Raw genomic sequence first — 25,504 nt, 5'->3', positions numbered from 1 at the left:
CCCACTGGCTGCACCCCGGCAAACGTTTTGCAACACACCCACACTTTCCACTTGCTCTTCTCCTTAACCTCCCTCTAAAAATCCTCTAACGGACCTCCCACCTAGCCAACATGCTTATCTACACCGACATTGTTACCGGCGACGAGATGATCTCGGACGCTTACGAGCTGTAAGTGGTACAAGGGCGATGGGTTGCTGCAAGAAAAGTGCAGGCGCCCAATCTCGATACGAATACGGCACTGACAGACCTTCCAGCAAGGAGATTGGCGACATCGCCTTCGAGGTCGACTGCCAGCTCATCCTTGTCAAGGAGGGCGAGGTTGACATTGGTGAGTGTCGCAGGATAGATGATTGTGCAGACATGCGGTGGCGACAAACAGCTATGACGGCCTCGATCATACACCCATGACGATCACTATCTCATTATTGGCCCAACCCCCACGAGTTCCAGTGCTAACTTTCTTCAGGTGGCAACCCCTCGGCTGAGGAGGAGGCTGAGGCCCTTGAGGCCGGTGCCGAGCAGGTCAACAACGTTGTCAACTCGTTCCGTCTCCAGTCGACCGTCTTCGACAAGAAGGTTTGTGTTAAATGGCTTGAGGGAATCCCAAGGGCAGGGCGGTGGCATTTTTGTGTCGTCGCCGGGTCAGGTGGTGGCTGGGCCGAGTTGGGCCAATGCTGGACAGGTGCTGCACACAACCTCTGCGGCAAACCGATTTGCAGAGCTGTGGTCTGTCCAGTGCCACATTCGTGCCGGAACGTGTATCGCGGTCCACAGTCCAGTCCACCACCACATACCAGCTTGCCCAATTCCTCTCATTACATCACCATTGCGTTCTCTGTCCACGCGCTGACCCTCTAGTCGTACCTTACCTACCTTAAGGGCTACATGAAGACCGTCAAGACCCACCTCCAGGAGACCAACCCCGACCGTGTTGCCGCTTTCGAGAAGGAGGCCGCCGCCTTCGCCAAGCAGGTCATTGGCAACTTCAAGGACTACGAGTTCTACGTCGGCGAGTCGATGAACCCCGACGGCATGGTCGCTCTCCTCAACTACCGTGAGGACGGCACCACCCCCTAGTGAGTACCGGCACATTTTTGACACCACCCATTTTTCTCCGGGGACTTCATCTGTCCTCGTTCTCTTCTCATCCGTCCTTCTTCCCATTCGTCCTTCGCTCGAGTTGCTTGCTGACTGAATCCCAGCTTCACCTTTTGGTCGGACGGCCTCAAGAAGATGAAGATCTAAGCAACGCGTCTTCTGGAGTCTCTGGAGATGTGTACAGGCGGAACGTGTCGTATGAGATGTCACTTTTGCCAAAAATACCCGTTTAATGTTGTTTTTTTCCACTGTAGTGGCACTTCCGCCAATACGGGTTTCCCCTGAGCTTATTCACCTTGTCAGCTGTTCTGCGCGCATTTTGGATCCATGTAGTGCTGTTGTTGTGCTGGTGGATCGCCGGGAAAGGTCGGAAACGACGGTCGGGGGGGATGTTGCGAAAATCAATTGAAATTAGACCACTCGGGGGACTGGCGTGTTAATTGCCGAAATTTAGTCATTTCGGACTGTCAACAAACCATCCGCCCATCACTCTACTCTCCATTTGTGTACACTACCTGTCCCCAAGGCGCGTCAACCATAAGCGCCCATATGACAGCCGACCCAAATGACACTGCACACTCTGCCTTCCGGCTAGCCGAGAAGCACTTCAAGAACCGCGCAACGCCCGATTTCCCCGCGCTCAAGGACCTGCCTTTGTCGCTGTGCGCACCAGTGCTCGACTTGTCGCGTCCCGCTCACCAACCCCAACCACTAAATGACGAGGTCTGGGACGCCGGATGGTGGGGCGCCAGCTACGCGCCCGCCGTCCCACCGCCGAGGTTTCGGCGCAAGGGCAAAGAGCGTGCACGCGGCGAGCGGCCCGAGCAGGACCTCGCTGGTGTAGCCATGCTGCAGCTCAAGGACGGGCGCGCCGGCTATGTCGTCGCAGAGGGTAAGCCACGGCCCAAACTAACGACGCTGATTGCTGACGTCCAGGATGTATCCTCATCCCAGGCTATCTGGCCCCTCCCGCCCAGGAAGCACTCCTGCTCACCGCACTGGCCGAGTACACTCTCCCTCCCAACCCGCTCTCGCTCGACACACACTACCGCGTCCCTCCGGACCTCTTTGCGGCATACCTCTCCGAGCCCGACACCCTCATTGCACCGCGCCACTACGAATTTGACGAGGCACAGCGTATCCAGCTCGAGGCGGCCAGCAAGGCCACCAAGGGCCCTAGACCACTCATCGAGACGGCGCCCGCAGCGACACTGGGCTACGACGAGGTCAAGCGCCGCAACGCGACGTGGACGGGCGACGCGGCAAGTCTCAAGCTGGGATCCAAGAGCGTCGCCGCGCTCATCAAGGAGCTGCGCTGGGCAAACTTGGGCTGGGTGTACCAGTGGTCTACGAAGAGTTATGATTTCTCGACCGAGACCCCCATTCCCTTCCCCGTGCCAATGAAGGACATGTGCCGCGCCGTGGTCGCGAGCGTTCCTTGGGCAGAGGTGTTCACGGCCGACGAGGAAGAGCCAGACTGGCAGGCCTGGGAGAAGGATTACGGTAAGCTGGATGGTCTTTGCGGATGCCAGCTGACATTGCCCAGAGCCGGATACCGGTATTGTCAACTACTATCAGCTAAAGGACACGCTCATGGCGCACGTCGACCGGTCCGAGTGGGTTTCTAGCTTCATGGCGCTTGCGGTTACCCAAAGCTAATTCTCCCCCTCCAGACTCGACCCGTCCCGCCCGCTGATCTCCGTCTCTCTTGGCCACGCCTGCATATTCCTCCTCGGCACGTCGTCCCGCGCAGACCCTCCGCGCCCAGTCCTGCTCCGCTCGGGCGACGTTCTCGTCATGTCCGGTCGCGGCCGGCAGGCGTACCATGGCGTCCCGCGTATTCTGGAAGGCACCCTTCCGGCCCACTTTCAAGAGCGCGAGGGGGATTCAGAGGCGATGAAGGGCGCCAAGAGATGGGTGCAAGCTGGCGCAAGGGTGAATGTCAATGCCCGGCAAGTGTTCCCGCCCGGGTTCAAGATGCCTGCGGCAGAGGTCAACTAGCCGTCAACGTTCCTGCAGCAGAGGTGCTCAACTAAGTGGTCCAAGATGCCCGCGGCAGAGGTTCTCAATTAGGGCTTCAAGGCTCCTGCCGCAGAGGCGCTCATCTAGCGCTTCAAGGCTCCTCCTGCAGCAGAGGTTGCCAACTAGAGCTTCAACGTTCCTGCAGCACAAGTGCTCAGACACGGCCGGGGTGAGCATGCGCGGGGTCACTTGGCCGCGGCCAGTGACGTGGTTGGTCATGTTGGCACCAATGACCACTGCGAGGACATTGTTAAAGGCCATGACCTCGCAAGCTGCCTAGGCAGTGTTGGCAATGAGAGTGGGCAGCAAGCTCGGAGCCGCGAGCGGGGTCGCTGGTGGCTCAAGATGCCTGCCGCAGACGTGGTCAACTAGTCTCATTGGGCTGGGCGTGCTTTCCCTTTCTGTTTACCGACAACTGCATTGTCTTGTTTTCCCTCCCGCATTATGCATAGTGCCTGTACAACAACGTCTCTTATGCAGTCTCAACTTCGCATGCCAAGTTGGATGGGGGAGTAACGCGGGGCTACTGCCCCCACTGTCCCCAGACTTTTTGTGCGTTCAGACGGCCGAACCCTCCTCCTACGCCGTCTCACACCCGGCGTGCCACGAGACCCAGCGTCCCTCCACCCCCTCACTCGCTTCAGGCGGCACGAGCGAGTCGCGGTGTCCATTCACCGGTGCCACTGCTGCTGCGTCCTTGTTGTCGCCGTCCTTGTCCGCGTCGACGACCTTGGCCACCTTGGGCTTAGCCACGGGGATGAACCCCGTCGCGTTGAAGGGCAAGCCGTCGACATCGGACAGGTGGCGCGAGCAGTAAAAGCACGCCGAGTCGAGGAGGCCAAGCACGTGTGGAAGGCGATACAGGAGGGCAGGGACGGAGAGGTCCAGAGACGTCAAGTGTTCCGACAGCACGGTCGCGGGGCCGGTTGGCGGAACGGCGTGGATCGGTGGCGGCTAGACCGTTAGCACATTGACATAAAATCAATCGTAATTGTACTCACCCGTGGCTCCTTGGAAGGAAAAAACCGCACACACAGCACCTTTGCCTCGTGTGCGTCTGCGTCCTCGTCGGCATCCAGCGTGCGCAGGAACGCCCAGATGTATCCCCTGCTCCCCATCTTGACGAGGAGGGCCGTCCGGGCATATTGCAAGCTGGCAATGAGGTCTGGCTGGGTTGCATTGTGGGCTGCAATGGCCTCGTCGAGGGTCTGCGCGTGCGACAGCGGAGACGATGCCGGGATGGGTGGGACCAGTACAGGGTGGACTGCCGAGTGCGTTGTGGACCTGCGACGGCGGCTGCCGCTCGATGGCGCCGGAATGGGCGGGAGTGGGGGAAGAGGGTACTCGAATGTGGTAGGGTATGGGTACTCTGCAGTTTGTGTCAGTCTCCAATGTGTCTGTCTGTCTTGTCTCCGTCGTTGTACGCACCGACCGATCCGCTATTGGCGCCCTCGCCCAGTTGTTGCAAAGTCCTCAGTGCATCGTTGGCGTTGAGCACTGCCGACGGGCCCCTTGGATGCAAAGGGTTTGGGAGTGGTGGGAGTGAGGTAATGGGACGGCCCGGTTGTGCCAATGGGTCTGGCGGAGCTGTTGTCATTGTGGGTTGGGGTTGGGGAGAAGAACAACAAGATGTGGCCCATGGTTGACCGAGTGTGTGGAGGTCTCTGCGGGGGCGGGAGTATTATTATCAAACGGGGATGACTGAGAGTGTCCACGGGCGCCGGCCGAGAGGAGCCCAGGCCACACAGGGAGATAACCGGGCGGGGACTCCACAGTCTCCCATTCAAATAAAGGAGCAAAAACCCACCCCAGGGCAACCATCGAGCGTACAGAGCCAAACACGGCAATATCACACCACCACACACCCGCCCGATCGATTGCAACCCCCGTCTCATGGCATCCTGATTGTCTCCCCCCCACCGGCCAGTCCACCCAGGTACACCCAGGTCCCACTTTGCTTTTCGTTGTTTGACAACCACCGTTACCATCCTCGCTTCCTTCCATCGCATTCTTTTCAACGGTTCTTCATCCCCCCCGGGAGCCCTCGATCGCTCCACTCCACCTTCCCTTCTTCGTCCCTTCGTCTCCGCCATGGCGAAGGAAGAAGCAAAGGCAGAGACGCCCTCGTCGAGTGCCGACTCTGGCATCCAAGTGGCCGACAAGAAGGGCCATGGTTTCATTCCAGTGTGGCTCAAGGAGGCGCTCCATAACAAGCGACAATGGAAGAACTGGTTCCGAAGCATGGTGACCACCTTGGCAATGATGGTGCTCATGCTCGATTCTACCAGTAAGTGCAGGCAGACCCAAAGGATGATAACATGGCACGCTGACATTGCCCTTGTGCAGCACTCAAGGCTCTCGGTGCCGCAGCCTTCTTCGGCCTCATTGCTTCGCAGATGCTGCCACCCTCGATGCCGCTCAGTATTTACTTCTTTGCCATCGTCACCATGGGCCTAGGCATGTTGATTGGCTGGGCGTGGGGTTGTGCCGCCTGGGCTAGCGCTTTGACTGTCAGGAGCGCGTCTCGACTCGCTCAGCAACAACAGACTGCTGCCGCTGGGTGAGTACTGGGACCTTCACTGCGGAGGGACAACGTCGTTGTTTCAGAGTGTGCGTGACGCCAGTACACCTGCTGACGTGAAAGATATGACCCGAACGTCTCAACAGCTCTCCAGTGTGAGTTGACACCCATGTCTCGGCACTCGTTTCGCGACTGACACAGTAAAAGATCAAGCAAGCATGTTTGAGGGCGCCTTCCTGGACCCTGCCTCGTCAGCGGTGTTTGGTGTCTTCCTCTTTCTCGGCGCGTACGCCTTTGGATGGCTGCGTGCAAAGAACCCCAAGATGTAAGTGTGCACATTACAAGAGCCATAAAAAGCTAATGCCACAGGACACTTGTTTCCATCTTTGCAACTATTATTCTGGACCGTATGTCATCCCGAACTGGACAGAACAATCTAACTCGGCAGTCATGTGCAGCTTTGGGCCCTTGATCCCCCTCAAGCAGTTCACCATTGCCGTGAGTTGAGTTCTTCCCATCTTCAGTAACGTCAACTCACACTCCAGGAACAATTGTTAAAGCCGGCGGCAGTGTTCATGGCCTGCGGAGTGGTGGCCACGATTGTCTTCTTCCCTCAATCTCTCAACCACCTGCTGCTCAGCTCACTGGTGCACAAGGCTCTTAACCCCTTGCAGCAGCTTCTTGCTCTGCAAGACGACATCCTTGCCACCAAGCCTTCCGACCACGAAAGGTGGAGCGCACTGGCCCAAAACTGCTACGACTTGCGAGCCGAGTTTGTCGAGGCACAGTCAGGTCTCGATGGTCAGGCCAAGATGCTCCAGCTTGAGGTCACTCGTGGACGTATATCTCCGGGACAGCTGGGCGAGCTCGTCGCTCGTACCCGTGAACTCGGTGCCCGTGCGTTCGGTCTTGCATCGTTTGTTCTAATGGTCGAGGAGCGGCACCAGGGCATGAAAATGTTCAATGAAAAGCCTCTCCCCCACCATACCAGCACCACAAGGGCTGTTGTCGAACACACCAACCAGCATGAGAAGGCGTCGCGCCGCGCTCTCGAGGACCTCATGCCAGAGCTCGACGAGTCGACCCGCGAGCTTCGCCAGGCGGCCAAGGCTGGTCTGGAGAGCGTGTCTCAGTATCTCGACATGATCAACAACCATCGCTGGAAGAGAACCCCGAAGGACGCCCCCACTATCGAGTCTCGCCAGGAGACGCTCAAGAACCTCGAGGATGCTCTTGAAGAGTACCGCAAGAGCAAGCACTTTAACATTCTGAACGGCTTCCAGGACCTCTTTGACCCCGTCACCGGCAAGCTCAAGCCCACGACTGAAAAGTACCTCGCTAGCCAGGTCCGCGGTCTCTTTCGCTGCTTCACCTTCACTTCGGGTCTCATCAGCTTCTCCAAGTGTCTCGTCGAGTACATCCAGTTTGTCCTCGAGCTCGAACATGGCAACCCCAAGAACAAACTTCAGTTCCCCGGCAAGTTTGTCGCCGCCGCCGTCGAAAATGTCACCGACTCGACCCAGGACTCTGCCCAGTTTGACTATTCGGTCCAGGACGACCTCGCCGATAACGGTTCCCAGGAGGACGATTCCCGAACCATCAAGGATGAGGACCTGCCAAAGGGTGCGCGCAAGAAGAAGACTTACAGGCGCGACCCCGACGCTTGTGCTCCGACCAACCGCTTTCAAAAAGTGGGCCGCGCGATTATGCATATTGGCAGGGGACTGTCTGGCCCCAACGGCATCTATGCGTTCAAGTACGGTTTCATCTCGATTGCCCTTTGGATTCCAGCCGTTACCCACCACAGCGCAAAGTTCTGTTATGAGAACCGGTAAGTCTCGAGTTGAACAAGACGTGTACACGCGCGGCTGACAGTGGGGGCAGTGGTCTCTGGGCTCTTATCATGGTACGTTAACCTCACCTGTCTCTGATCTTGCTTCGTTTTGCTCACACCCACGCAGGCTCAAACGGGCATGGGCATCTATGCCGGTGAAAGCATCTACAACTTTGTGACCCGTATGGTATGTGCACCGCAACCCGTCCGTGCAAAACATTATCTCATGCCGCCCAGTCCGCAACTATAATCGGTGCCGTGCTCGGCATGGTCGTCTGGTACATTGGAGCCCAGAAGGGCACGGGTAACCCGTACGGTCTCGCCGCCGCAACGGTGAGTTGATTACCAGGCAGCAGTCCGCTGACAGACGACAGATGGTCTTTATTGGCCCATTCTTGTTTATTCGTCTCGCCGCTCCCATGAAGAGCATGAGCTTCTGGCTCATGACTGCCGTGACCATTGTGGTGAGTTGACACTGTGTCTTTTGGCAGTAACAAAACTCAACTCTCCAGTTCGTGGTTGGATACAGTTGGGTCGACGAGAACATTGCCCAGACTGCCAACCAGGGCTCGGGCGCAACTCTCTCTGGTCGTCGTGCCCTTCTTGTCATCATTGGTGGGTTGGCATGCGGTTGAGGCAGATACACTAACGTCAGGTTTCACTGGTTCATTCGTTGTCTCGGTCTTTCCCAAGCCCACGTCGGCCAAAAAGCTCGTTCGCCAGGGCCTCTCCAAGAACATTGCTGCCCTTGGCGAGCTGTTTGGTCTCGAGGTCACAGCCTTTGAGCGCAGCCGCGACGAAGCCGAGGCCAACGTCAAGGAGCGCCGTGAGCGATACCGCACGCACTTCTTGGCCATCTTTGTGAGTGCACACAGAGGTCATTCTCTTCATCCGTAAAGCTGACCTCGTGTAGGGCCGTATCCAGTCTCTTAAAGCGCGCATTGGGTTTGCCAGGTAAGCTCAGCTGAGGTGCACCTCAGCTAACCATTCAGCCTGGAGCCCAACATCAGGGGAAGGTGGCCAAAGGAGGACTACCTCGCCCTCCTCAAGACCCAGGGCCAGATGCTCTCAGCATCCGCGGTCGTGTCGAGCGCCTACTCGCAACTCAACGCAGAGTGGATCCAACGCCTCACTGAACAAAGCGATGTGATGAACCCGTCCTTTATCGCCGATTGCTTCTCACTCTTCGCTCTGCTTCGCCACTCGCTTCGCGTCGGAGCGGCTCTCCCGCCCACCATCCCCATCTTTGAGCGTCTCATGTTCTACCGCACCACCGCGGATGTCAGGACTGCCTACCACGCCAGCAGGTCGCAGATCAACCTCAACAGCAGGTCCAACCTCAACCTGAATGGCGGCAATACAAACCTCGACACCGACGCGTTGTCGGGCCTCCACCTCTCAGTCCCGCAGCCGGACGGCTCTCGTGCGAGCACTCGCCCCAGCACCCCAGGCAGCGGCGCCTCGGGCTACGCCACACCTGGCTCCATTGCGTCCTCTATCAATGGTGGGGACAACGATGGTGCGTCGTTCACTGGCGACTCCCAGCTGCTCGACATGGACATCGCCGTCTTTGACACTTTCCGCCATGCCCTGACTTGGCAGAACTGTCACGTGAGTTTTAACAACATGGCTATACACTACGCATGCTAACTTGTTTCCCCAGGACGAGCAGTTCCCGATCTTTGCCACTGCCATCTTGGCGCTCACCCACATTGTCTCTGGCCTCAACCAGATGCACAGGACCATCCTTGATCTTGTGGGAGAAGTCGAGTTGGACGGCTTTGACTCCGCCGCCGAGCGTTGGGCTAAACAGGACGAGGATGTGTAGTGTGTGTTGAGGCGATGACCATACCATTAATAGCCCCAGTACATGGTGCTGTGAATCTGCATTCTTGCATACTTTGGACGCGGTGGAAGCAGTTGGGGAAATTGAGCACATGGATGCGTCACGACGCGGTGATATCCGAAAGCCGGCAACTTAGCGCCAACCGGTAATCACAATCCGATCCCAGCCTCCCTTGCCATTCTCATCACGTTGTTCATTGCCCACTCTCAATGCATACCACTCCCCCCTCAACAAGCAACAATGACATCGTGGCAAGACATATCGGCCCTCAAGTGCAGCGAGCGGGACAGCCTCATCCCGCCAGCATGGCGCCTGCCCTCGCACTACCTCTCGACCAAGATGACAAACGTCATGGACGTCGCACGTAGATGTGGGATCCTCACGCCGGCCGAACTGGCCATCACCGAGCTGTCCGCGCCCGCCCTCGTCAACCGCATGCTCTCGCGCAACCTCTCCAGCGTCGCTGTCGTCACGGCGTTCTGCAAGCGCGCCGCCGTCGCGCAGCAACTCACCAACTGCCTCACCGAGATCATGTTCACGCAGGCGATCGCGACGGCCGAGGCGATTGACGCCGAGTATGCCAAGACTGGACGGGCGAGGGGCGCGCTCCATGGCCTCCCCATCAGCCTCAAGGACAACATTGACGTTCCCGGGTTTGACTCCAGTACGGGGTTCATCGCCAACGTGGGCGACAAGGCGTTCAGCGACGCCGAGCTCGTGCGCGTTCTGCGCGCCGAGGGTGCCGTGTTCCACTGCAAGACGAACGTGCCCACGGGAATGGTGCGTCCCCGGCTTGTCACTTTTGTTGCAGATGCTGACGTGCTGGTGTGTAGATCCTGGGCGAGACGTACAACAATGTGTGGGGGCTCACCACCAACCCGCACAACACGCAGTATGCGTGTGGCGGCTCGAGTGGCGGCGAAGGCGTGCTCCTCGCGCTCCGCGGTTCCCCTCTGGGTGTCGGGAGCGACATTGCGGGCTCGATTCGGCTCCCCAGCGCCGCGTGTGGCATCTATGGCCTCAAACCCAGTACGCACCGCATCTCCATGATGGGCATGCGTGCGGGCGCCGGCCCGGGCCAAGAGTCCATCCGACCCGTGACGGGACCCATGAGCGCCGACCTAGCGAGTCTCGAGTTGATGGCTCGGGTGGCCGTGGGCAAGGGGGGCGAGCACGACCACCTCATGGTACCCATGCGATGGCGCGAGGTGACACTTCCGACCAAGCTGTGTTTCGGTGAGTTGCAATCGCCAGCAACGTCAGCTCACATCCCAGGCCTCGTTCTCGACGACGGCGTCGTCCGCCCCACACCAGCGGTCGCCCGTGTCCTCCTCGAAACCAAAGCCGCGCTCGAAGCGGCCGGCCACAATGTCGTGGTATGGACACCGCCCAACGTCAGCGACGGCATCAAACTCCTCTTCCGTCTTATGCAAGGTGACAGCGGCGCGGCCTTCCGCGCCACCATGGTCGGGGGCGCCAACCCGGAACCGTGGCCCCGGGGACTGGAGTATGTCGAGAAGACGTACCAGCGGACCAAGGACCGCCCGACTCCCGTCTCGGCACAGTGGAAACTCAACATTGAGCGGACCGCGTACCTCTCCAACTTGCTCAGCGCCTGGGACGAGACACGCAAAGTGTCGGGCACGGGCCGGCCGTTTGATGGCCTCATATCGCCCGTCACGGCGTTCCCGGCCTGTCCACACTATACGTTTGCGTACACGGGCTACTGCTGTCTCTGGAACCTGGCCGATTTCAGCGCTGTCAGCTTCCCCGCAGGCAACGTGAAGCGTGCCGACGTGAAATCGGAGATGCTTTCGGGAGGGTTCCGCAATGCCGACGAGAAGAGTATCTGGGATCATTGTGAGTGGCACCCCAGTCTGCAGGCAGGAGGGAGGCACATGCTGATGTAGCAGACGACGTGCAGCAGCTCGCGGGAATGCCCGTGGGCCTACAGGTCGTCACATCGCGGTATACAGAGGAAAAGGCTATCAAGCTCGCTACGGTTATCGACAAGGCAATTGGGGTAAACAGCCGGGCGAGCAGCAAGTTGTAGTGTAGGATCATCATGTTTGTGTGTACCAAATGTGATCGCCGTCGGAAAAAAAGAACCGCCACAAGCAAAACCTTTTTTCATCTCCACTTGCTGTTGCTGTTCAACCCTGCGTCGTCCACACACTGTACACGAGCTGCAGGAGGGCAAAAATGACGTTTGACGGGGTCGAACCGCCGACCTTGTGCGCAACGCTTGACTGCAGGACAGTCCTAGTGTTAAGCACACGCTCTAACCAACTGAGCTAAATCGCCTTGTGATTTTGTTCAACATGCGTCAGTAACCCCCTTGACTCTTGATTGTTCATTTCATTCCTGTGACGTAGTTGCATCTCGAGCAGACACCCACAGCAGTTGCTGTGTTGTCCACTACACCAAAACCATGACCACAGTCTGGCAGTACAAGACCTCTGGTCGTCTATCTCAGACATTATCCGAAGCGACGCGGCCCATCCCGGTCCCGGGCGATGGCGAGGTCCTCGTCGAGATCAAGGCGGCGGGCCTCAACCCCGCAGATGAACAACTGTAAACCTCCCCACAGCGCCAGAGCACGCGCGCCCGGCTGACAGTGTCCTAGAGCCCAGTCTACAGCTGCGTTGCTGTGGTTTATCGGTGCGACACCGCCAACGAGCGAGACTCCCTTGGTGCCCGCGTCCGACTTTGCCGGTGTCGTCCGCGCGGTCGGTGCCAACGTTACCGAGTTTGAGGTCGGGGATCAAGTCCACGGTCAGCGGTTTGCGGCTGATGGGAACGGGTTCCTCTGCACGCATGTGGTTCTGCCGGCCTCGGCGCCGTTTGTCAAGATGCCCCCCGGTCTGGGGTTTGTCGATGCGGCTGCGGCCCCCATGGCGTATACGACCGTCTACGATGCGCTGACGCACTGGGGCCGCCTGCCCTTCCCTTCTGGCGGGCTCGGGTATACCATCCTCGTCCTCGGTGGGAGCAGCGGCACGGGGTCGCTTGCCGTGCAGCTGTCCCGCCAGATGGGATGCACCGTCGTCGCGACGTGCTCGACGCCCAACGTCGAGCTCGTCAGGTCGCTCGGCGCCGAGGACGTCATCGACTACAAGACCCAAGACGTCGTGGCGAGGGCGCGCGCCCTGGGGCCGTACGCCGTCATCCTCGACTGTGTGGGCGGCACAGACCTCATCCCGCACCTGGACGAGCTGTTGCTCGAAGACGAGCGCACGCCAGACGTGGGCATCTACGTTACAATCGTGGGCGACAACCCCAGCCGCGACAGCTTTACGGGAGCCGTGACAAACTACTCCAACCCCGTGCAAGCTCTGCGGACGTGGCGCGGTTTAATGCAGGACGTCATCCCGCGCTGGGTTCCCGGTCGCCAGTGGGTCGTGGGCAAGCGCTATGCGTGCATCAACGTTAACGAGACAAAGGATAAGCTTCGCACGTACCAGATGTTCCTCGAGCAGGGGGGCAGGGTTCTCATCGACCAAGTGTTCCCCTTTGGGCAGGCGAGGGAGGCGTATGCTCGCGTCGAGAGTGGCAGAGCCCGTGGCAAGGTTGTCGTGGACGTGGGCACTGGTGGCCAAGCGCGCGCTCGTTTGAGTGCCGAGGCTTCCAGGGCTGGTCCTTCCTCCTCAGCCGCGGCTTGAGTTCGAGGTGTGAGTATAGTTTGTCTTTTGTAAGCACCGGCTTGGGTAAATACTAGCTGACATACCTCAGGTAAATCGCGCGCCAGGTGTGTGTACTCCACGCTGTACCGTACATGATGCATGATGTTGTGCAATACTGTCTGCTGCTGCTCCTTACTACCCTACCCTACCCATACTCCATATCTGTCTACAGCGGCAATCCGCAAACGTCGCAGTCGGACGCTCCCGAGTCGTTGATGAAGGTGCAGTGTGGACACGCCTTACCACCGCCGCCTCCACCGAGGTCCGTAGCCGCAGGCGTGCCCGTACCAGTGCCCGCCCCCGAGCCCGGGCCCGAGGCAGCGGCGCTGGATGAGCCGGCAGGCGGGGAGCTGCCCAGGCCCATACGGTCAAACTGGTCCGCTGGGGTGATGTTGTCGCGCACAACGGCTGACGACTCGGCAATGGTGAGCAGAGTCTGCCACCCGCCAGTGGCGAAGAGGCCCTCCAAGGCCATGGCGTGCTCTGGGTGGTGGTGGGCCGTGGCCACTTGGGCGATGAGCTTTTGCTCGTCGTCGGAGAAGGGCCCGTGCATGCACAAGAAGGAGACGAGGTGCCAGTCCGAGAGCCACTTGGCGACCTCCTGCTTGATACGGGCTGGCCATGTGGCCGTGTCGCTCACGTCCAGGTCGGAAGTCTGGAGGATACGAAGGAGCTCGCGCACGACAACCTCCATGGACTGGTCGTGGAGTCCTGGGCGGTTCTCGACAGGGAAGTTTTGCGACAGGAAGAGCGGGTCGGGGTCGTTGGGGAAACCGTGGGTGATGTTGACAAAGAGGTACTCGACGGGGAAGGTGGGCTTGGCGGGCATCTTGACCTGGAGGCCGTATTCATTCTTGAAGCTGTAGAAGACTTCGGGAATGTACTCGCCGTCCTTGGGCTTGCGCACACGCACAATACTGGGGTCGACGCTCGCCTCGATCGTGTTGGCCTTGACCATCGCCTCGGACTGCTCGGTCGCCTGCCAGGCAATGACGTCCACCTGGCCGTCCTGGGTGCCGGTCAAGCAGCAGGTGACCCAGCGAGACGAGAAGGTGCCAGTAGGAGACGCCTTGGTGGCCAGAGGGTGGTCAACCTGGTACCTGGCCGAAGCGATCATCTCGAGTGCCGAGGCGGTGTAGCTCTGAGCGTGACGCTTGTAGAGGGTCTTGGTGATGTCCTCGGGGTCGGGGGTAAGATCGGTGTAGATCATGCCAACAGGGCCGAGTCCACGCTCACACCAACTGGCAATCTCGTCGACGCGCTTCTCGTCGCTCCAAGGGACCTCAACGGTGAGGCCGTCCACCTCGCCTTCCTGCTTGGGCTCCCACACCGCCTCCACCACAGCCTTGACACCCATGGGCACCTTGTCGTACTGCTCGTAGTGGCCGATGAGGAAACCGAAACGCTGGCTTCCTGTCCTGCGCCAGGCAGTGAGGAGGGTGTCAATGAGGGCAGGCGTCGCAAACTCCACGTGGTCGACCATGCGGAACTCTTGAGACTGGAGCGTAAGAGCAGACGGCTGGCACTTTGAGCAAATGCCATCGGGGAAGGGTGCGTGCGACTCTGTTGGGCACGGGGTGAGGACCGAGAGGGACAGTGGGGAGAGGGGTGGGACGTGCGTCGAGGCCGCGGCAGATGGGGGCCGGCCAGCGAGGAGCTTGCGGAGGTACGCGTTGAAGGAAAGGTGCTTGATCTGGTTCTCGGCTTGGTACTTGGTGTCATATGGCTGTTGGGTTAGTCACAGCAGACATACGGCAGTAACCCACCTCCAAGGGCATGCAGTAGTCGCACATTCCCTTCTCGCCGTGACGACAGAACGCAGGGTCGCGCTTGCGCTCAATCTTGCCCGTCTGCGTCGCCCAATACACGTCCACGTCAGGCTCGACAACACCGTCAAGGTGGGAAGGGACAGCGGGCGCACTGGGAACCGGGGTTGACGAACTGGCCTTGGCCGGGGACGCCGCTTGCGACGAGGACGGGGCATCGATCTCCTTGTACGCAAGGAAGAGGAGGTCACCGTGGCTGAATGTCAGCAGGTGCGACCTTCCATGTATCCATGTATTACCTACCTAAATCCCATGTCGCCCACTTTCCTACCAACGAGGGCATCGAGACCGAGCCTCTCGCCTCCGGCGCCCGGCTGGTTGCTGAGCGTGAGCGTGGATGGGTCAGGTTTGGCGCCGCCCTGGATAGTGTCGATGATGAGCTGAGCGAGCTCTTCGCCGCTGGTGTTGACGTCGACGGTTATACGGGCCGTCCCCGATGGAGAACGTATGCGGAGCAGCTGAGTCACGTCAGTAAAGGAAGACGCGGGGGGGAAAGTCGGCAAGACGCCGCGTAAGCAGCTACCTACCATGGTTGAGGAGCTCCGCGAGGTTTATGAATCGGTCCTGGGTGGGTGGGGGGTATTTGAAAGCGCAGCCAAGGTGGTCCCCGTTGTTCTAGATATGAATGAGAGTGATGAGGAGATGCTGAGTGTGCGAAAGTGGAGTTTGTGGTTGATTGCATGTGTGTGGACATTGGATCACAGACGTCAGCGGTGTCGGGCGGAAGCAAACCCACGTGGCGTGACGAGATCTGGCGCTATCTAGATCGGGGCAGTCGCCACCCAACGAACACCTTGCAACTCAACAACATTGACGTTTCCACTGGCCAATCGTGCATCCAATGCCCAGGCTACAGCTGCTCCCGTGAGCTGCCATTTCTGTGTATGAACCGAGCTCATCCCCAGCCACAAATCGTACCACCCATATAATGAGAAGAACAAGCAGCGTGTGAGGGAGGACGAGGCCAAGGCCCGTGCCGAGGAGCTGGAACGCGAGCAAAAGGCCATTGATGCTGTGGGTACTCATCTAGGCGGATTTCTATTGACCCAACAGGAATCTGAAGCTCGCCTGAACGTCCTGCGTCGCCGAGCCGGCTCGCCACAGGCCAGCGCTCCGTCGAGCTCGTTCAGCGGCGAGAGCTCACTGCTCGAGCGCCATCGCCAGGAGAAGCACCGCGAAGAGAAGAAGGAGCGAAAGCAGAAAGCGAGGCTGGACTTTGACTGGCCGAGCGAGAAGAAGGTAAAAGTGAGGGACAGCGAACGTGGTCACGAACGGCGAGAACGCGACGACGAGGAGGGCAGTGGTCGCCAGGAGCGCACCATCGACTTTCAGACTGCCGGCCACCTCAACTTCTGGGCCGACCTCGAGAGTGTGGGTGGGACAAGCGCAACGGATGCAGCAACTGACCCATCAGGGAAAAGGTGCACCTGTTCCGGCACCACCGACTGCCGCAGACCTCGAGCGGCGCAAGGCCGAGCAAGAAGCAGACAAGTTCACCGTCTACCTCTCCCGGCCGGACCGCGAGACCAAGCCGTGGTATTCTGACCGCGACCTGAAGCGCGTAGAGGACAAGGAGACTGGCGAGCGGGCCGAGGCGCGACGCGCTCGTAACAAGTGGGTTTGTCACCACCTCTTGTTCTGACCCATCAGACGGAAAGATGCCCGATCAAAGGACCGCCACGACCCGCTCACGAGCATTAACCGAGCGCTGGCCACCAAGCAACCGCCGCCAACGGCGTCGACCCGGCCCAGCCGACCGTCGGGTGGCCAGAGCGAGCGTGAGCGCGCCCTCGCACTGCTAGCTAAGCGCGATGCAGCGGCGGGGCGCCCGTCACGAGCGGGGTGGGAGACGCCCGATGCCTCGTGGTCGGACGACTTTGAGCGACGACAAGGGAATGCGTCTCAGCGCTTCAGTGCCGGTGGCGTCAGTTGGGACGACCCAAGGGATAAGAGGCGGTCTGGGCGAAGCTGGGAGGTGTAGACTGGTGTCTCTGCGTGTGGTGTCGACCTGTCCACCAGGCGCATAGGAGACGAGAGTGGAGATGAGGTATGGATCAAACAACACTCTATGCCAGCCATCAACGAGACCGGACGTCCACCCGTCCGATACAGTCACGGCCGTGTGCCCGTCTCTGATGATCGGAGCGCCTCTCAACTCGCAATGAATGAAGAACAGAGTGGAATGCTGGAGCCAGATTACGAGGGACATTGGGTCACATGTGTATGTAAAGTGCTGTCTATTACTCGCACACAATGTTTGGGCACTGGCTAGAGGAACCCGGGGCACGGAGAGGTGTGTGGACGTGGAGCCGACAGACAGACAGGGCGCGGGGAAACTGTTGCAGTAAACAAGTCGAGTGCCTGGCCTGGCCGTGCGTGTGCATAGGATGCGTCGGCCTTGCTAAGGACACAACAGGGACACGATTAAACGAGGCCATGTTCTGGAAACGATAAGGGCTGGAAAAACAATCTCCGACTGCGGGCTGTGCCGGGGTGTTGCAATTGAAGGCACAGAACTGCCACCCACACCCTTTTCGTGATCTCCACAGATCTCGACGATCAGTGATAGTGTGTGAGCGACGTCGCCGCACTGACCCTCGTCGATGACGATCACAGCACAGGCGCTGCCGTGCACTAGTAGCTAGCAGTCTTGGCCCCACCCCCATGGCCCCATCCCTGCATCCGTGTCCTTTTCCCGAAAACTCGAGGACAACACATGCATGAACCTTTTCGGACTGGGAACTGAGAGTTTACCCTACATGACACTCTGTTTGTGCGTCTGCGTCATGCGTCCTGCCATCACGACTCTACTCGTGAGTTGGTGAGCAGGAACCCAAACCGCAAACAAATGAAAATCAAAAAATCAATTGATAAATGGAAAAAAAAATGTGTGTGTTGATTGTGCATTTTGTCGGATTTGCGCAAGACGGAACGGACCGCTCGTTGACGTTTGTGTTTGTGTTTGTGGACTGGATCTCGCTTGACCTCTTGACCTCTTCTTGCGCGACGCTTCAGACTTCTTGTGCCCTCGGGCCTTGCTTTTGGATGCACGAAACAGATGAAAAACGACGCCGGTGACAGGAGACACGATACACGGGATGGGGGGGACATACGAGCGTGGCGTCGAGACTGTGGATGGAGCGTTCGCCACACTCGGCGCAGCGCAGCAGCACACACCTAGCCGCTGAGCATAATGTCCGAGACGTTATCCCTCTTACTCTCGTATCCGCTCATGCCGGTGCTGCTGTCCATGCTGCCGCTCATGCTGGTCTTGTCGTCGGGTACGTCGGTCATGTGCATAGGGTCCTCGATCGTGGACATGGCGTCGATGCGGGTGACCGTCTCGCCTGTGTATGTGTTGTTTTGTGACATGTGCAGAGAGTTGCGTCAGTGGGTCAAAGGGTTGTGGGGGAGGGAGGAATTCCGGGACCATGTACATGGCGTGGATCGGAGTGTGGCACCCGTTGTGTTGGTGGGAACAGGCGTTAAAGTGGACGAGCGAGGATGACGTTATGGTTTCGGGTGTGGTGTTTGCCCAAATGGGTGAACCCACAGGATATGGGATTGTAGGGCAATACAAAGGCCGATTTAAAGTGGGTTGTATTGTGAATGTGCAAATAGAAACGAAGGTTGGGTGGTGAAGAGAAGCAAGGTTTAGCACAGGGTGACGGGGATGAAGGGTGGAGCACTCGGCTCCGCGGGCAGGATCCCACCTGGTGGACCTCCATTGACACCTGGCCAGCTGGGCCATTTGGCCACTACATCGCCACTGGCACCACGACCGAAGGACAACAGAGTTAAGGAGGGAGGGTGTCGCACCCCTGCCCACAGCCGTTGACATGCACAGCTCTCGGGGAGGTCACTCACGGAGAAGCGATGACGTTGTACCGTCGCCGCGGTGGGACGGCATCGCGTCCGGCGTGTCGTAGCCGTGGAGGTTTGAGTTGCAGTCCATTTGTGCAGCGATATGGGACCGGGGAGGGGGTGTGACTGCTTGAATGTGCTTTGTTGCGGGAGTGCTTGCTAGGGGTACGGTGGCAACGAGAGGGGGACGACGAGTTGATGAGATGCCGCAGGAGGGGGGGATTGTGTCAACGGCTTAAGTAACGCTATAGCGGGCTAGAAAGAACATCTCTGGGCGCGTGACTGTGTGAAATGCTGCTACTGACGCTATGGCTATGACATAGCAGAGATGCTGGCTCCGATAGGCTGTTCTGGAGGAGGAACAAAAGACGGGGAGTGGTCATTGTGGAAATTGCAGATGTGGGTCAAGGTCAAGCTGGTCAAGTGACGCTTGGCACGTGGCAGTGGACACATGATCAGATAAGTGGCAGTGGAGACTCCGACAGTGGACGTGTCTCAGTCCCGGCATTCATTACCTGCGAGGCTGCTAGCTGCTGGAGTGGAGGCACACGCACTCGTGTGAAGGCTATTCATCCTTACTTGCTCACCACGCCCGATACCTCCGTCACCGCCGATGGGGCGCCAATGTGCCGACGACACATGAATGCAGACCGGCATTTGATCAGCTGTCCGTTAATCAAGCTAGGCCAGAACATGGGCGGCGCGTGCACAAAGTGTGCTGTGTGCTGGATGCTGTGTGCTGTGTGAAGGATACCTGTTGCATCTCACGACGCCAAGAGGTGTTGCATTGTTCCCATGGGCGGCGCGTGTTCGGTCGCGTGATGACCTTGCACCAACGAGGATGTGGACGACGGGCTGATTGTATTGTGTTAACCGGAAGCACAAGGGGGGTTGGGGGGCGCGTATGTGTCACATTAGCGTCCTGCCATCTTGCGCCACGGCCTTGGTTCTGCTGATGTTTCGTCTTGTCAAAGGCGCGTCGAGCGCTGTGGCATGTTCTACCGCGTCGCGTGCCGGCCCCCTCCCAAAGGCCGCAAGACACGGACCAACGGAGACGGAGAGAGGTGGGATGGCGGGAGTGCGTTTTGGGTGGCATACAAAGCTCGCTACGGGAGCGGCGCGGGCTGTCCGTTGTGTTCCATACCGCACCCAGTTTGATCTTTCTGGGGCCGACCCAGGAATGCATATGCGTGTGGACGGCCCGTCTCTGCAGGAGCAGGCGCGAGCCTGCAGGAGCGCCTGTACGCAGGCCGCCACGATCGCTCGCACGGAATAATTGTTGGATTTTCTCGATTCTCAGTTGCGCGTTCGCACGGTTTTGCACCACCTGACTGCGGCTTGCACGGTAGGGTTGTGGACGACGATGGTCCTGGGAATGATGCAAGACGCGCCTGGGTCCGACCCAAACCTTACTTGTGAGCACATGCCCGGTCGCGTCTACCGGTGTCGGCGAGGACCGCTCTCGCCCTGGCAGCAAGTGCTGCAGCTCTACTATAGTCCTTTTGCTAGTCGTTCGGCTACACCGTCTAGTCTGTCTCGCTGTGCATGCGGAAAAGAGATGATCGGAACGTTTTGCAAAACTTGTATTGCGTAACACAGTAGATCAGGTACACGTCCAGGCGGAAACCCAGACGAGTGCAAAAAAAGTTGTGTCAGTTGCTGTGCTCAAGCACGCGCGGGTGTGAGTTGCACGCGTTCTGGCCCGACGCTACGTGCTATCACCTTGCCGACGACGTTCTGATGCTCTCTCTCTCTCTCTCTCTCTCCTCCGACGGGTCACTCGTGCAAAACACCATTGCAATGGAATTGAAAACTTGCACTGCTCGGGGCGGCCGGTGTTGACGCACCGTACACCGTGCGCATTGCCGCCGGACGTGCAACAAGCCCATCTTGGGTGTCCCGCCATCGCTCCCACGGGGTCCGCGTCTAGTGTCTGCGGAGCGCCAACTGGGTAGTATCGGGCAATACAGACTAAGGACACCTTGCGCGCGCAGTGTGCACAGTCGACAAACAAAAGTCCAGCCCATAGGATAAAATAGAACATGGGAATGAAGCGAGCGTCTGTTAAGGGCAAGTTAATGCGACGGTGTACATTAGGGTGGGACGGGTGCGAGGAAGAATGAAAAACAGCTTTAGCAATACGGGGCAGTAGCTCTGGTGGCTAACGATAAGGGATGTGTCAAACACCCCAGAACTAAGAGAGCTATGTAACCTGTGGCCCAGAGTGCGAAGGCTAGACGAGAACGGATACGACGAGGTATGCCGTGCAGCCACGCGAACCGAGTGCCAGCGCCAGCGCGCGCGCGCCGTGCACAAGAACGCGCCAGGGTCAGAGGAACACGCCGGGGTATTTGGTAGCGTCCCTCCCACGACCAGTTCCTGTTCATCTTCAACTAGCTTTTGGTGTGTGCGTGCGCAGGTACACGCTCGTGCATCGTGTCTGGTCTCGTCTACTGCAGCAAGGGGGCCGGACGACCCCTCAAACGGAAGATGGACAGGTCCCAAGAGAATCGATCGGGAACTCTTTCTCCCGACGGCGACGGGCGCGCGCGACGGGCTCTATTACGGGGCAAGCTGCGGCGGGGGCCGACACGACAACGAGAAGAGGAGAGATTGAGAGAGAAGGGGGCTGCTGTACAAGACAACGACGCGAGCGGAATGGGCAATAGGTTTGGGCGGGTGTGAATGGATGCGACAGACGGGTCAGGAGAAAATGGCTCTCAAAGGGCGTTTGAGCGTCAGATCCGGCACGGACAACAACCGTGCTGCGGGTTCCGACTGCAATCGAGCGAGGAGGAGGAGCAAGGAGTGGGATATAGGTTTTTTTTTAGTGTTGCTTGCAGACTTGTGTCTGGCAATGACAGAGAGAGAGCGAGAGCGACGCAGGTAGGACAATTCGACACCCGGCACAGACCGGCAGACCGGCACAGACGGGGGCGTGCGCGCTAAGCTGGGAGAGGGGCTGGGCTCTTCTCTCACCGCTTTTTTGGAGAGAGAAGACTGACAGGGCACGAGGGCCCACGATGCCAAAAAAGCGCCACCGACGCCCCGGGTTTGGGCGAGCTGCAGAGGCAGGCAGGTCCCACGGGGGGGTGGGAGGAGGGGCGCAGGGCGCTCATGCAGGCCCGGTCTTGTTGTTCTCCCATGCCATCCCCTGAGGGCATCGTACGGCGGGCCCGTCGGGCTCCATCCTTTAACCCTCGTCCTCTCCCCTGTGCGCACAGACCTCTGTCCTCGGCGCGCCGGTCAACCGTCTCTGTGGTGTGTGTGGATGTGATGTTTCCCTGATGCCATGTCACTGGTGCCTGAAACCTGAGACGAGATTTATTTCGGCCTGAACTGATCAACACGCGCGCGCGTGCGGGCAAGACGGATGTAATATGGCCACAAAGAGCAACAAAGCAATGGAACGCAGGAGAGATGTGGGATGTGCCAGGCGCTGTGTGTGCGCTCTGCTGGCTGCCCCGTGTGTGCCCGGATGGAATGCAACATGGCAACATGGCTTCTGTGCCGCCGCCGACAGACCGCCCTCTCCTCCCCCCCCGTCCTCGCTCGCTCTGCGCCCCCCGCCTTTGGCTCGTCGTCGCACTCTTCCCCCTCCTCCCAGGTGACTGTCCTCGTGCCCGGCCTCTCCGGCTGCACCCACAGAGAGCCAGGCCACGAGCATTTTCTTGCCACACAAATCAACGACCACCACACGCACACACACACACACACTGACGCTGTGCGCCCCGTATATAAGTGCGGTCGTGACCCCCATCCCCGTTTCCTTCTCCCCACCAGCACTCGTCCTCCCTCTTCATTCTCCTCTTCTCTCATTCATTCTCCTCTTTGATAGAACACACACACACACATAGCATCACATCCCACCATGTCCAAGTTCGACGCGGCTCCCGAGCACGCCGACCTCAACGCGTCGACGTCCACCTCCAACGAGAAGGCGCCCCAGGCAAAGGTCAACCACCTCGCCCCCGGCAGCCTTGTCGCAAAGAACCGTGAGCCAATCCACTCCACCTTCCCCCGTCACCTTCCCTCCGGCCTCCGTCACCCTTGTCACCTTGCCTCCTTCCCACCCCAGTCGCTGACTCCACAGACGGCATCGCCATGCTCGGCGAGTTTGTCGGCACCACACTCTTCCTTCTCTTCTCTCTCGGCGGTACCTCGTGAGTCGCCGTGGTTAATGGTTTTGGCTCGGGTCCCACGCCACCCTGTCTCGGAGGCTACATGCTAACCACACTCTCTATCCAGCGTCGCACTTCAGGCTTCCAACAGCGTCACCGGTGATGTCAAGGACGGCTCTTCCACTGCCAACACCTCCAACCTGTGAGTCGCCGCCAGGCAGCCGTCGCCGCCAGGCAGCCGTCGCCGCCGTCCGTCGTCGCCCTCCTGACACCCATTAGCCTCTTCATTGGTCTCATGTTCGGCCTTTCGCTCACCGCCAACATTTGGTGCTTCTTCCGCATCTCGGGTGGTCTCTTCAACCCCGCCGTCACCTTTGCCTTTGTCCTCATTGGCGGTATCACCCCCGTCCGTGGCGCTCTCCTCTTCATCACCCAGCTCGCTGGTGGCCTCGCTGGCGCAGCCCTCGCCGACGGTCTCACTCCCGGCCCCCTCTACGCTGCCACCACCCTCGGCGGCGGTGCTTCGGTCGCCCGCGGCTTCTGGATCGAGGTCTTCATGACCATCATGCTTGTCTTCACCATCCTCATCGTCGCCGCTGAGAAGCACCGCGGTACCTTTATGGCTCCCCTCGCCATCGGCATCTCGTTCACCATCTGCGAGATGTTCTCGGTCTACTACACTGGCGGCTCGCTCAACCCTGCCCGTTCGCTCGGCCCCGCCGTCATGAACAAGAGCTTCCCCTCGTACCACTGGATCTACTGGATTGGTCCTCTTCTTGGTGCCTTCTTCGCCGCCGCCCTCTACAAGGTCTTCAAGTACCTCAACTACCAGACCAACCTCGGCCCCGACTGCGACGGTGACGGCGTTACCTTTGACCACAACAACGACGTCCGCGCCCGCCTCGACCGCATCGAGACTCTCATCCTCCGCAACAACAACATCTCCCAGGTCTAAGCGCGCTGGAGGTCACTACATGCCGTCTCCCCAAACATTCACGTTCTAATGACGACGACCGCCGCCAAAGTACCCCCACACACACCCAAACCCAGCCCCCAAACACCCAAACACACACAATCTGATGGACTATTACTATGGCTACACCATCCATAGACCCCCCCCCCCCTTTTCCCGTTCTCGATAGCATACAGCGCTGGATCCGCTACTCCTGTAACAGCACATGCATCCTTTAATTCCACCCACTGGGCCAGTGTTTGGGTCGATTAGGCCTTTAGACTAGTGCCGTGCCCTAGTGCACGGTCGGACCCATAAAAAGTCCCTATACGGAACCGCGGGTTAATCTTTTCTGACGATCGCGGGGCCATCACACCCGCAGCGATCATCGGGTCGTGCGTCCCCTGTGGTTGTCTGGCCAGTGCACTGATGGCCCCCACACACACTAGCGTTGCTCTGCAATGTCTTTGCTTCGTCCTTGGGAACGACCCAAAGGTTTACCACAAGACGCACGAGAGAAAGGCATACGACGCCGCTGCGGAAGTGCACTGGCTCCAGAACGTCGTGGTGGGACCACGGGGGCATGAGGATTGCTTTGCACACAAAGAACGCCACTCGGCAAGGCAAGGCAAGGCAGCGGCTCGCGGCGCGCGGCCGGCCACTAGAGTTTTGACAATAACGCACCCACCCACACCGCATCGCTACCCGCCGTTTATTGTCTGTCACATCAAGCAATGGAGAAAACGAGAGCATGGGAATGAGAACCACAGCGCACACGACCGATCTTGGCGCGAGAATCTTGCACACTAGGCCACACAGGCTCTACGGCAGGCCACGATGGCGGTGCCATCGGTTATGCTCTGGATTGGCGCTCGCGGCGGCATGGCGCCGCCACGTCCACGTGAACGGTTTTCTTGCCTTTGTGTCAGGTGCGATGTGCAGAGGTGCATAGCTGAGAGGTGAGAGGTGAGGTGCGAGCTGATTGCGAAACAGCAGAAAAATTACTCTGCCTCATGCCCATTTGCCGTTTGGTGGTGGCATGAATGGAGACTGGCCTGTTGCAGGCGCGTCTGGAAGTGTCGTGCTGCAGAGAATCCCGGCCGGCTATTCCTGGCTGCCTGCGCGCACGCTTGGCTCGCCCGCAGCTGCGGGGCTCGCTGCTGCGCACGTCGGTCAACTGTGCACGACTGATCGTAGCATCCCTGCACGTTTGCTGATGACCGACATAGAAAAAAAGTCGCAGCCAGGACACATTCTGTGTCGCAGTTCTCCACAGTCACCAAAAGGTGCTTTTTTGAGTGTGCCTCTCTTATCCTCGACCCCGACATTGTGTTGTTTCCCTGGAACGGTCGTTTGAACAGGTATTTTTCGAGGGACAGGCGCGATCCAGGTTTTTGTGTCTCTTTTCTTTCCTTGCAGAGCGCCAATATTACGCCGAGGAACACTTTTTAGACGCCACACAGAACGCCACAGAAGCCCTTCCAACCCCCCCTGGGGGATGGCTTTTGTGTGTCTCTCTCGGCCCTTGCTCTCTCTTTCCCCCCCACCCTCGTCCGGCAACTCCCAACTGCACCCAAAAAGCGCACGGTCGCAGGCAGGGCGAAACACGACGCAAACAACGCCCAACGGAGCGGAACGGTGCGCTCGATGGACGGGCAGGCGGCGTCCGTGCTATCGCGTCGGACCCCAATCTCAACCCGTCCCAACGGTCGCAACGGTCCCCCATCTCGTCGCCG

General features: G+C 59.1%; 10 protein-coding genes and 1 non-coding gene across 11 annotated transcripts; 7 read left to right on the top strand and 4 right to left on the bottom strand.

The window, feature by feature from the left end:
• Window positions 1–110: 110 nt before the first annotated feature.
• Window positions 111–1,246, top strand: EHS24_005675 (uncharacterized protein; the record flags this gene model as incomplete). Its single annotated transcript, XM_028621165.1, has 5 exons — window positions 111–169; window positions 256–329; window positions 468–577; window positions 860–1,077; window positions 1,204–1,246. The coding sequence occupies 5 exons, from the start codon at window positions 111–113 to the stop codon at window positions 1,244–1,246; spliced, it is 504 nt and encodes a 167-aa protein (XP_028477617.1).
• A 402-nt stretch (window positions 1,247–1,648) lies between these two features.
• On the top strand, window positions 1,649–3,100 carry EHS24_005674 (uncharacterized protein; the record flags this gene model as incomplete). The annotated part of the gene is made up of 4 exons (XM_028621164.1): window positions 1,649–1,991; window positions 2,036–2,602; window positions 2,646–2,715; window positions 2,773–3,100. The coding sequence occupies 4 exons, from the start codon at window positions 1,649–1,651 to the stop codon at window positions 3,098–3,100; spliced, it is 1,308 nt and encodes a 435-aa protein (XP_028477616.1).
• A 600-nt stretch (window positions 3,101–3,700) lies between these two features.
• EHS24_005673 (uncharacterized protein) lies at window positions 3,701–4,718 on the bottom strand (the record flags this gene model as incomplete). The annotated part of the gene is made up of 3 exons (XM_028621163.1): window positions 3,701–4,075; window positions 4,123–4,490; window positions 4,550–4,718. The coding sequence occupies 3 exons, from the start codon at window positions 4,716–4,718 to the stop codon at window positions 3,701–3,703; spliced, it is 912 nt and encodes a 303-aa protein (XP_028477615.1).
• A 494-nt stretch (window positions 4,719–5,212) lies between these two features.
• On the top strand, window positions 5,213–9,304 carry EHS24_005672 (uncharacterized protein; the record flags this gene model as incomplete). The annotated part of the gene is made up of 16 exons (XM_028621162.1): window positions 5,213–5,408; window positions 5,468–5,681; window positions 5,766–5,797; window positions 5,850–5,967; window positions 6,012–6,049; window positions 6,091–6,140; window positions 6,188–7,473; window positions 7,527–7,548; window positions 7,604–7,663; window positions 7,714–7,809; window positions 7,851–7,940; window positions 7,989–8,091; window positions 8,132–8,337; window positions 8,390–8,430; window positions 8,469–9,087; window positions 9,140–9,304. The coding sequence occupies 16 exons, from the start codon at window positions 5,213–5,215 to the stop codon at window positions 9,302–9,304; spliced, it is 3,336 nt and encodes a 1,111-aa protein (XP_028477614.1).
• Window positions 9,305–9,562: 258 nt separating this feature from the next.
• Window positions 9,563–11,375, top strand: EHS24_005671 (uncharacterized protein; the record flags this gene model as incomplete). Its single annotated transcript, XM_028621161.1, has 4 exons — window positions 9,563–10,102; window positions 10,156–10,558; window positions 10,598–11,182; window positions 11,236–11,375. 4 exons carry the CDS (start codon window positions 9,563–9,565, stop codon window positions 11,373–11,375), a joined length of 1,668 nt encoding a protein of 555 aa, XP_028477613.1.
• Window positions 11,376–11,525: 150 nt separating this feature from the next.
• Window positions 11,526–11,626, bottom strand: EHS24_005670. The gene has a single exon. It is a non-coding gene; the product is annotated as a tRNA-Val (tRNA).
• Window positions 11,627–11,753: 127 nt separating this feature from the next.
• YIM1_1 (zinc ion binding) lies at window positions 11,754–12,984 on the top strand (the record flags this gene model as incomplete). The annotated part of the gene is made up of 2 exons (XM_028621160.1): window positions 11,754–11,896; window positions 11,949–12,984. 2 exons carry the CDS (start codon window positions 11,754–11,756, stop codon window positions 12,982–12,984), a joined length of 1,179 nt encoding a protein of 392 aa, XP_028477612.1.
• A 187-nt stretch (window positions 12,985–13,171) lies between these two features.
• Window positions 13,172–15,361, bottom strand: NPL4 (nuclear protein localization protein 4; the record flags this gene model as incomplete). Its single annotated transcript, XM_028621159.1, has 4 exons — window positions 13,172–14,731; window positions 14,772–15,027; window positions 15,075–15,289; window positions 15,359–15,361. 4 exons carry the CDS (start codon window positions 15,359–15,361, stop codon window positions 13,172–13,174), a joined length of 2,034 nt encoding a protein of 677 aa, XP_028477611.1.
• A 311-nt stretch (window positions 15,362–15,672) lies between these two features.
• Window positions 15,673–17,103, top strand: EHS24_005667 (uncharacterized protein; the record flags this gene model as incomplete). The annotated part of the gene is made up of 5 exons (XM_028621158.1): window positions 15,673–15,695; window positions 15,737–16,202; window positions 16,246–16,449; window positions 16,504–16,755; window positions 16,813–17,103. The coding sequence occupies 5 exons, from the start codon at window positions 15,673–15,675 to the stop codon at window positions 17,101–17,103; spliced, it is 1,236 nt and encodes a 411-aa protein (XP_028477610.1).
• Window positions 17,104–18,008: 905 nt separating this feature from the next.
• On the bottom strand, window positions 18,009–18,786 carry EHS24_005666 (uncharacterized protein; the record flags this gene model as incomplete). The annotated part of the gene is made up of 2 exons (XM_028621157.1): window positions 18,009–18,178; window positions 18,699–18,786. 2 exons carry the CDS (start codon window positions 18,784–18,786, stop codon window positions 18,009–18,011), a joined length of 258 nt encoding a protein of 85 aa, XP_028477609.1.
• A 3,780-nt stretch (window positions 18,787–22,566) lies between these two features.
• Window positions 22,567–23,771, top strand: EHS24_005665 (uncharacterized protein; the record flags this gene model as incomplete). Its single annotated transcript, XM_028621156.1, has 4 exons — window positions 22,567–22,690; window positions 22,789–22,858; window positions 22,944–23,018; window positions 23,096–23,771. 4 exons carry the CDS (start codon window positions 22,567–22,569, stop codon window positions 23,769–23,771), a joined length of 945 nt encoding a protein of 314 aa, XP_028477608.1.
• Window positions 23,772–25,504: the final 1,733 nt, after the last annotated feature.

The sequence above is a fragment of the Apiotrichum porosum genome (assembly GCF_003942205.1).
Source record: "Apiotrichum porosum strain DSM 27194 chromosome Unknown scaffold_3, whole genome shotgun sequence".
In the NCBI taxonomy this organism is placed as follows: domain Eukaryota; kingdom Fungi; phylum Basidiomycota; class Tremellomycetes; order Trichosporonales; family Trichosporonaceae; genus Apiotrichum; species Apiotrichum porosum.
Note: the sequence above shows the minus strand (reverse complement) of the source record. Positions and strands in the feature narration are given on the sequence as shown.